The following is a 10,992-nucleotide window of genomic DNA, read 5'->3' on the forward strand; positions in this document are numbered from 1 at the left end:
GTCACCCTTCTTTGGAATGGGAACAAATATAGATCTCTTCCAGTCAGTTGGCCAAGTGGTTGTTCTCCAGATTTCTTGGCACAACTTGGTAAGCACGTCCAGGGCAGCATCTGTTAGCTGAAATATGTCAATTGGTATACCATCTATTCCTGGGGCCTTACCTTTTTGCTATTTCCCTCAAAGCAGCTTGAACTTCTTCCTTCATCAAATGTTATTTCATTAAATTCTTCTGTATCTGCCAATTCTTTTCGATACAATGACTCAGTATATTCCTTCCATCTTCTTTTAATACCTCCTGGATCATTTAATATTCTGCCTAAAGTATCCTTGATTATAGCAACTGTAGGTTTGAATTTGTTCTTCAGTTCCTTGAGCTTAAGAAATGCTGAACGAGTTTGGCCCTTACCAAAAAAAAAAAATCGACAAAACTCTAACTCATTGCTGTCGGTTTTAGGAGGCAGTAAATTACATGGGGGTAACTGCCCATCTTCCTTCCATGGATTCGAATCACTAGAAAGGTACTGCCTGTGGATCAGCAGTGTAGTGCCCTACTGACTCTGCCACCAGAGCTCAAATTGCCACTCACAGAATTAAAAGTTTTAATGCCCAAAATAAAAAATTTCTTAAAGTATCTTAGTTTAGCCCTAATAATGTTATTCAAACTAATTCAATGTATTGACATGTTAAGAGGAGGAAAATACTTCAATTTCTTGATAAAATGTACTTCACCTCTTTCACCTTCCCAAGCTATCTCTTTGCTAGAAAGAGACTAGTTTCTCAATAAATATTTCCACTTATTTCATCATCTTTCTTCAACAATGTAACAAATGAAATCTTACATGTTATGGGAGTCCAAATGAATTATAATAAGTAAAAACAATTAAGCTTCATCTCTAATAAACCACACTTAATTTTCTTTTAAATGAGACCTTGTGGCACAGTGGTCGAAGCACCTGACTTAACTGAAAAGGCTAGTGGCGCTCATTACAGCCACAAATATACTAAAGTTGAAAAGGCTAGTGGTGTGAACCCTGCAGCCAATTCAGGGAAGAGAGATGCGACATTCTGATTCTACAAAGACTTGGAAATCTTGTACTGTTTCCCTGATAACTCTGTAAGTCCAAATAAACTCAAGGGCAATGTGTTTGGTTTTTTATTTTCTTTTGATGGCACATTCCACAAAACTGCCATAGGACAATGATTACTTAACACTGTCGTTCTTACCATATTCTTTCTGACACCAATACTAAGTTGGGTTGGACTATGTTCCCATAGTCCCACAGCTCAGTGGTAGGTAAGCAGCTACACTGCCACTCTAAAGGCATGTGGTTCAAATCCACCAGCTGTTGAGTGGGAGAAACATAGGCAATCTCCTCCCATGAAATATGGAGCACTGAAAAGCCACTGGAGGGTCATCTACAAGTTGGCTCTGCTTTGACAGCCTAGAATAACAACAACATGCTAACAAGGTGCTAGTAGCCCACCCAAGAGGACTGGACAGTTTACTGCTAGGGCAAGCAAGGTGCATGGAATCTTCTGTGGGAGTGGGAATATGAAAATAAATACCGCTAATGAGGAGAGTAGTCAGTTTTGCCTCCCTCAAGTCTGAGAAGTTGTGAGCCAATCCCAGAGCAGAGAAGTACTTCACTAACATCAGTAAAAAGGCAGCAGGAGTGAAGCAAATCTTCAGACACACATTCTCTGCAGAAAACCTCCTAATGCACAGGACAGTAAGAAATGGCAAGGAAAACGACAACAGCAAAACCAGGATGTGGGAGCAAGATAGGAGAGACCACAGAACAAGGCAGCCAAGCCACAGAGAGAACTGAGTGCCTTCAGATCGACTTAGTGGACTGTGGGATGAACTGGAAGAGCTACAGATATCTGTTCATAACACCTGCCCAATCAGTTCAGAGGTCAGGTTGAAAGGTTGAGGGCAAAGGGCTAGAGGAACCTGCCTGCAGGCCTGGCTGAAAATTGTCCTGATTGAAATTATCTCCTAAGTTGTTCTTGATCATGATACTTCCCTGAAAAAAATTTCTTAATTGCATTATTGGAGAGTTCCATGTGGCCACTGGAACAAAATTCATCAATTTAGAAAAGTAGAGATTGCTGTGGGAGGTGTCAGACCCAGTAAAATGGCTGGGAAAGAGGTATGTCTGATCTCAACCTCAAAGGAATCAGCTATGGGATGATGTCCATGGTGGTTCTCCCCCTCATGAAGTCAGATGAGATGATTTGGTAATGACTGCATACCAGGTCATTTTTCACAGCTGCTACTATGAGTAGTAATTAAATCATCTCTGAAAATTATAATAAATGAACTGCTCAATCAATAAAAGGATATAATTTGGAGGAAGAAAGTTCCAACTCAAGACTTGATTAGCAAGTGCAAGGTAGCGCTGAAATACTGATGACATCTGAGCATTGAGGTTTTCCCGCCTGCTAAACTCCTGAAGAACTTCAACTGTAAGCATGAAGATCTGGCGAAGGTCTTCTTCCTATAGGAAATAAAATCACCACAAATATTTTTCTATCAAATGCTCATTCAAAATGCATTCTCTTAAAGAACCACAAAAATCTTAATATTTCCTATGGGAAAATGCCACTTCCCTAAAAAAATTTCCCTTTCTCCAGTTTCTTTTTAATTCACACCTTCATATGCTTCAAGGAACACAGATTTGAATACATTTTCTGTAATTTAAAACTGCAGTTTTCACCAAGAAGCAAGCCTTTAGGCACTGGAGGAATAAAGGTCTTTGGCTCCAACACTGTTAAAAAGCAGTCAGTTGTTCTACTACAGAGGCCAAAAGGTAAACCAATGCCTTCATTTAACTTTGCTCCAGAGCCAAACAATACATATGAGACAAAGAGTCCACACCATCTGCAATCACATTTTAAATACAGTGCCTCTCTGGCATTTTGCCCAACCTATTTTTAAGGCCAGCCAAGTCCCTTCAATTGAATTAGTTGCATCTAAAAACAGAATAAACAAACTAAGGATCTTTATAGTACTTCCTTTTTGTTTTGACTAGAATCAAACAAGTAGCTGTAATGATCAAGTACTTTGACCAAACCTGTCACTTCAGCTTATGACATCACAGCACAAACCCTCAAGTACAGGCCACCATCATTCATCAAGAACACTAACACCCTTGCCTCCTCAGGAAAAGAATGAATAAACGGAATGATCCGCCAGCTAAAATGTAACAACAAAAATACCAGTACCTGAAAAATTCTTTTGCAGTTACCATGGAATTCCATACTCAGTCCAATGTTGCTAGTTTTACTTGAACTTGAGAATTCACTCAACAGAGCAGTTAGAATAGAACAGGCCAGAGTTTGCTGTAATCACGTAAGAAAAAAAAAGGCATTATTTTTTTATAAAGTTCTGCTTCAAAACAACACTTATTAAAACAGAATGAAACACTTTCACTCTACCTCAGATCTTCTATTTTATCTTTAGACCCTAAGCCACACAATTAGATGTGATAGAGGAAAGACTGCTTCTTTCCTAAATTGTCTGATGTTACCACCTCAAGCCCACAGTTAAATTCATTTAAGACTTAAACTCTGGACATACTTCTACCCAGAGACCAAATGATATTTTAAATAACCAATATTAAATGTACTATGTAATTTAATTCACACAGTAACCCATATCCAAGTTCACATTAACTGGATTTTTGGAAGTCAAGACAATTGCCTACTCAAGTCAGCTAAGATCTGAACCTACGCCTGCCTGAGTATGTGCTAATGCCTGGAGAATACATTTCCTAATAGCTGAAAAATAAAACAGATCTATAGTCTCCCAAGTATTAGCCGGGGAATATTCAAAAGTTATTTTATGTACAAAATAAAGATTTCCCTTTTCAATGGCTACTACTAATTTCAACAAATTCATTTTATTTACATACCACTTGAGAGTCAAGGTGCCAAGAATGGGGAAAAGGATACAAATTACTTTGGCATGTTTCCAGGGGTTAAAGAGAAATATGCACACTACCTCTGAACAACCGAAAGATTAAAGTCAGGATGATACTATTTATGCAAGCTTACACAACAGCTGAGCACAGTCCCATCCACCCACCAACTGCAGCATCTTTGTTCGGAAATGCTTCTGATGTCACTACCTTGACCTTACAGATGCTTATCTTGGCAAATCTTAGCAAATAGTCATAACACTAAAAGTTTAACAATTGGCCAGAGTGCATAATTGTCGAAGCTAGGTGATAGTGAAACGGGTGACTACCCTACAATTTGCCTCAAGCTGTCTATGTTTGGAATTTTCATTTAAAAATATAAAATAATATTAAATTCTTGTTCTTTACTAGCAACTAAAATAAGCATACAATACAACTAATATTATGGATGGCCTAATGTAACTGAGAAACACTACAGCAGTTTCTCAGTCTTTTCCACACTGGGAATCTCTAACAACAAAGGATAACAAATATGAATTCTCTGAGAAACGTAGGGATTGGCATCCAAGATGCTTTCTACAATGATAAAATGACTCTCAATGTTCCTGGTTAGCATTAAAAAAATTGTGCAATTCTACTTTTAAAAATAAACAATTGTTTAAAAATTTTTAAATGCCCCTTCATCCCAAAATTGTCAACTTTTTTTTTTCCAAAATTGTCAACATTTTTAAAGGTTGGTGTTTCTTGTATAACCAGACAGAGGGAGAAAAAAAGCTAGCCTGTAAAACAAGGCCCAAGCAAAAATGTGATTTAAAATATTTGGAGGGGTGGGGGAGATTCTATACCAATGAAATAATTTTTTTTTTTTTTACTTTTCAAAGAGAAGTGTGGAAAAGTGCAACAGTGAATGAATAGAAATCCAAAATCTTTGTAAACGTTCATTAAAATTAATTAAAAAAAAATTTTCTGACTAATGATTAAGAAATCAGTGACAAAAATTTTCCAGGTACATTTTAAATAACACCAGCATCAACTCTCATTATGCTGATCACAGTTCTTAAATATAATCAGGCTCTGATGGGGAAGGTCAATTAAGTTTCAATCAATGACACGTATAAAAAGTTAACTCACGAGGGTTGAGCAAAGATACTAAACAAGTTCCTTTCTAGTCTCAAAATCCTGGAACTCTGAATATCACTTTTATTTCCTATATATTTATGTCTTTCAATCTTTCTTTTCACTTATCCTTTCTAAATAAGAGATTTCAGTAAACAGATTATGAACAAATACCTAAATGAGAAAAATCCATTGTCTTTAAATTTAGTCAATCTTCTGAAAACAGAATTCATGTACAATGTATAAAAAAACAGGTGAGTTAAAAAGAACCCAAAAGGAATCCTTAAAGGAACTACTATCATTGATACAAATAAATTGCCTAACATTTTCCATGGGTAATTTACACTTGCCACAGTTGTTTTTTTTTTTGGGGGGGGGGGTGTAACAAACTACATTCACTACAAAATAACTGTTTAAACTATGACCATAATCAATTTTCTGTAGCACAATTCTAGTGATTCAAACAGTATGTACTTTTATATGAAAACATGTAACTCCTAAGATTACAACCAAATGTTTACAGTCAAGACATGCAGAAATGAGAAAAGGAAAAAGGGAAGAGGAGCGAAGAAAAGATGAGTGCCCTTCTGCATCACCACTGTTCAGAGAAGGAATCCTGCACAGGGAGAAAAAGGAGAACTCTTAAAAGTGATAGTCTCTGTTAATTATGAAATTCATCAGGCAAATCAGGAGCCCTCAGTGTAATGGAATCCATGGGAATCATTGGTTCTAACTCTCTAAAAGAGCGAGATTCAGACTAATGAAATACCATTTCATCTCTAAAAGAAAGCATGTTTACTCTAAGAGAATTAAGAACAAAATGCTTTATTATAAAGTTAGTTCCCTAAAGATAATCTTTCTTCCTCACAAAAATAATGTTTTGAAACATCAGAAATAAAAGTGCCTAAAATCCTATCATCCATAGATCAATACTTTTTAACACTTCTCTGTAGTTTTCTGGTATTTTATTTATTTATTAATATTTTATATAATGTACATACTATTTCTACCAAACCATTCATGAATATTTATTCTAGTTTTTCTACTTTACACTTGTGATAAGAGAAATCTTTAAAACTAAGGGTGTACTTTTCAAAATTTACCACTTACGAACGTAAGAAACACATACAAATATAATATTATGCACTGTGGTTGGAGATATTACCAGTCAAAATTTTGGCTTTAATGTTACATAAGACTGTCAGCTTTCAAATAATTAAAATTCAATTAAGCAAGACATTTTCATCATTAAAAAACAATGAAAATCTAATATAGCTTTGACATGTAAGCTCTAATCATACTAGGCTACTATGGTTCAATGGTGCCAAATAGACAGAATGATCTGGAGAATAATGGATAATTAAGCAATGGTAATACATTCACACAGCAAAGCACTACTTCATATGGACAAAGTATTTCTCTCTATTCAAGGAGGGATTAAACAGATCACAAACTGTCCCAAGATTCACCATTAAATATTTACTCATTTTCACTACTTAATAACCAATTAAATCTCCTTAAAATGGAGTTCCTCACACCACAAGTGCATCAGATGGTTCTGAAGAAAACTAGGGAAGGGAGCCAAAAGCAAAAACCTAAGGGAAGAAAGAGGATGGCTCCTTCCTAGGACAGAGCAGAAGAGCAAAGAATTACAAAGCGTCAATCCACCTGCGTTGTCCCAAGCTTTTCTTCCTTCCGCTTGCCTAGGTTTCCTGTCTGTCTGCCTCAAGCCTCTCAAGTCTCAACGGTCATGCACAATGCTTCCCTCCCTTGTTTCCCCACCAACACCTCCTCTACTGGAGAGTTTGCCTGATGCTCCCTCCCTCCATGCCTTCCTTCTGTCAGTCAGAGCTAGCTAGTACTTTTGTATATTACAAGAAAAGGACTCTGATACATAGTGGTTCAGAGGTGGGGGAAAGTTGGTATAATTAACGTAGAGTACTGAATTTCAATAAAATCAGATCATAGTTTACTAATCAAATGACTGGGAAGAAGGAATATACTGTAAGACTGTCATACTAAAATTTTAACAAGGATTTCAGTATGAAATACTATCAGTACAAATCTTGGGCATTAATTGTAACAGAGTAATGCTTACCGATCTAAGAGTAGTAAAAATTATGTTCATTATCTCAATTTTCTAAATGCAGCAAGCAAACATTTTCATAAAACTTCTTTATGCAAAACTTTCTAAAGGAATTCTAAGGTAATGGCTCTGGGATATTTTAATTAAGTTGCTATTTGGAAGCTATTAAAAGATAATGGGACTTCCTAGCCTTTGACTAAGTGGTGCCCAAGCCCAATGCTCTGCTTTATGCCAGCTCCCCAGTTCCTCTCTGCCACTTAGAACTGCCAGTAATCTCAAAACCACTTAAACAGATAATTTTCACTGCAACAAAAGTGAAACCAAATGTCAAAATATATTCAATCTATGTAAAAACCCAGTAAAATTAAAGCATGCTATGGATCTCTTTCAGGAGTCAATCTCCTGAATTTGACTGCTGAGACCAAGTTCTAACAGTCCAGGCTTCACTTCTTCACGTAACTATAGACAAACCACTTAAATCGATCTTGGTCTCAGTTTTCTAATCTTTAAAAGGGGCTACTCTCCTACCTAATTTACATAATTGTTCCAATATTCATATTAGTTAATGCATACAAAAGCAAGATATAAATGCAGCCTATTATTTCATAAGATCAACTGGCAATTTTTAGCATTATAAAATATTTTCATTATATGAGATATAAATATATCATTATAAAAATGACCATCACTTAGATCACATCCCTTTTTACCCTACTTCTTGGCTGTTCTACCTTCCACCAAATGAAAATTACCAGATAGTTCCAAAAACAGAGATGAATAACTAAAACAATATATTAGATGCTCAATGTTTCTTGGATTAATGACCAATGTCTACTACATCTAAGCCAAACACTCTAGTAATATCTTAAAAATGGAAATACGATGTGCTATTTTTTAACTAGAGATAAATTCTGAAGAGAAAATGTAAATGTGTAAAACAATTACTAGACAATGCAACATGGTTTCAAGGCTATGAAGGAATTCAATGTAAAATTCAAACATTAATTCACTAACAAGTCAACTCTGTCTTCATATTAAAAGTCTAACAGCAGCATTCTCATTTCTAGTAAAAGTACTAATTTCATGTTAATGAGAAAAAAAAATACCCTTCAGATATAGCTTGCCTTACTCACCAGCTTATTGTCACAAGCACAAGATACTCAAACACTAACTCCAGCTGACAAAGTAAAATACTCTTGTTCAGAGAGAGGATTGTCTCTTATAATAGCCTGGCTTTTGCCCCAGGAGCTTTATTACCAAGAATAAACTTTATGAAAGGTTGCCATACATAAAGCAGACTTTCAGCTGCTCTTCTAAGCAAACATCAATGAGACTTGTGATAAGAGAGATTAAGTCGGCTATCACTTCCAGGGCAGCACTGCTGTAGACAAGTGACTTTCTCACCCACTTCTAGAGTGCTGCAAAGAGGAAGAAAGGAGGCTTACATGCTAAATTAAACAGCTTTTAAAAGGGGTTTAACACATGCCTACCCCGTTCAAAGGAAGTAAGATAAGCAAGAAAGAAATAAAAATTTAACTTCAATGCAAGTTGGTTTTTAAATTTTTTTTTAAAGGCTACTTTTCTCAGAAATTAGTTCCCCTATCTTTCTCAAATCAGCATTGAGATCAAGTCTGAATGATGTAAGAGGTCCTTCATCATTATGGAAGGAAAACAGCCTATTCAAAAAGGTATGCATGAAATAATGTGTGACTTAGCAACTACAGAAGTTTAATTGTGCTAACAAACATGGAAATTTAAAATCTAAAAAACATTTTTCCCTAGGAAAATACTTTCTAAGGGAAGATATAAGTTTTCTATAAAACTGTAAGGGAAGGGGCCCTCGTGACTCCATGGTTAAGCACGGAGCTGCTAACCAAAAGGTTCAAGGTTTGAAACCATTAGCCATGCCAGGGAATAAAGATGAGGTACTGAGATCATAGCCTTGAAAGCTCTGTGGTGTCCTATGGGGGTCACTACCAGTAGGAATCTTAAGGGAATGGTAAGACACCACATTAAATAAAAAATCCATTTCCAATTCCTAAATAGCTAAGAAGCTATTTACAAAAAAAGATTAATAACTAGTATGGATCACTCCAATAAGGATCATGTCCTTCCAATCAGGACCTGGCAACATGGGATACTCGTATCCCATCACTCACTGCCATTGTATTGATACTAACTCACAGCTGACTGACCCTCCAGGAGGATTTTGGAGGCTGTAAATCGCACAAGACCATCCACCTTTCCTCCCCTGAGCCAATGGTGAATTCGAAACACCGGAGAGAAATTAGGTTTCTAACATCGGTTAGAGGCTTAATTCCCATTTGGGGGCAAAGAGTCTCCCCTCTGTTGGGCTCCCTGACTAGGTCGGTCTAGAGACTGACTGAGCACGTATGCTCTAAATACTTCTACCTACTATCATAGCTGAGGGACCTCACTGACTTAGCTGACTAAGGACTAGCTGCTTTCATATTCCAAAACCACATGGCAAACATCAGCTTGCAGGTAAGGGGTGACAAGTTGGATACTTCTAACTTACTTAAATACATCGAAGCATACATCTAAGATAAGAGCTACTTCAACTGTGCACTGAGAAACCGGCAACAACCAGGCCAAATTCAGTTCTCTGTTGCACAAATGACCCCTTGGCCTGTTGATACCTTTTCTTTTTATAGCTTTAACATTTAGACATTTACTATTGCCTCTCCCTTAATGAGAGACCTAGGTGGTGTAGTGAATTAAGTGTAAGGAAAAGTGAGCCATGTGCAACAGCCCAAATGTCCAACCACAAATGAATGGACTGAGAAACTGTGGCACATTCACACAAAGGAATACTATGCAGCACTCAGGAGCAATGATTTTGAAAATTACTGCATAACTTGGGAGGGACTGGACAGCATTATGCTGAGTGAACGCAGTCTCATACGGATAAACATTGCAAAAGGTCAGTGTTGTAGAAAGAGACAACTAGTAAAACGTGTATGAATATCCAAGGGGGAGAGAGAGTGGGAGCAGAAGGGTAAGAAGGTGCAGGGGGGAAATCATAGGGTTGCACAATTTGTTGGGTGGAGAAGCGGGTAAATGAAATAGGGAAGATATAGTGGGGATCTAGAAAGACAGGGCAATGGCAGGCATAGTCCAATGGTGATTAATTTTCTAAAATATAACAAACGGTAAGATTGTATAAAACAAAATGTGAATTAAGGATAGTGTGAAACACAATGTATACAAACTTTGTAAGTAAACTAATATTTTTTTTTTCTTAAAGGGTGAGCTGTGTGAACCCACAAGAACACAATGCATGAACAATAAGTCAGTGTTCTCCCAATGAGCTGGCAGCCTCAGACCTTGGGGGGTAGGGTAGTTCTACTCTGTCCTACAGGTTCACCATGAACTGGAATCAACTCAATAGCAGGGAGTGTGGCTTGGTTTACCCTTAATGCCATCAGTGCCAGCCTGGAAGAGGGAAGGGCAGGAGAGACAGGGCCAGCAGGCCAGTCCGAGGAACCAAGGTTATAAGGCACTATCTAATGAATTCAAAGGAACTTTCATATGGGGATTATCTATATATTTTGAAATACACAGGCAATTTATTTTTCACTCGTAGATACTAGAATACTTCCTCCTGATTCTGAAAACATAAAATATTGCTTCTGAGACAAAGATATATATTAATAAAGTTTACTTTCTAAGTAAATTAAGAAAAGGTTAAGAAGGCCACTAGAGAGAGAACACTTGCTGAATGACTTACTAAACACAATTCAGAGCAGCTCCTGAAAGAAATGGTATCAGGTCTATTCAAGTCCAGAGAAGTTAAATAATTTTTTTAATTATTAAATTTTATTAGTTTTAATGAACATTTACAGA

General features: G+C 36.8%; 1 protein-coding gene across 1 annotated transcript in view; it reads right to left on the reverse strand.

Annotated features, from left to right (window-relative positions):
* Window positions 1-10,992, reverse strand: part of XPO4 (exportin 4) — a 151,298-nt gene that overhangs the window by 79,998 nt on the left and 60,308 nt on the right. Inside the window, exons 5-6 of the mRNA XM_006894100.1 lie at window positions 3,229-3,345; window positions 2,348-2,501 (exon numbers count right to left, since the gene is read on the reverse strand). Of these exons, the coding sequence (XP_006894162.1) occupies window positions 2,348-2,501; window positions 3,229-3,345 (271 nt within the window). The remainder of the gene's footprint in view (window positions 1-2,347; window positions 2,502-3,228; window positions 3,346-10,992) is intronic.

The sequence above is a fragment of the Elephantulus edwardii genome, unplaced genomic scaffold, assembly GCF_000299155.1.
Source record: "Elephantulus edwardii isolate Elephantulus edwardi_28Jun2011 unplaced genomic scaffold, EleEdw1.0 scaffold00135, whole genome shotgun sequence".
Lineage (NCBI taxonomy): Eukaryota > Metazoa > Chordata > Mammalia > Macroscelidea > Macroscelididae > Elephantulus > Elephantulus edwardii.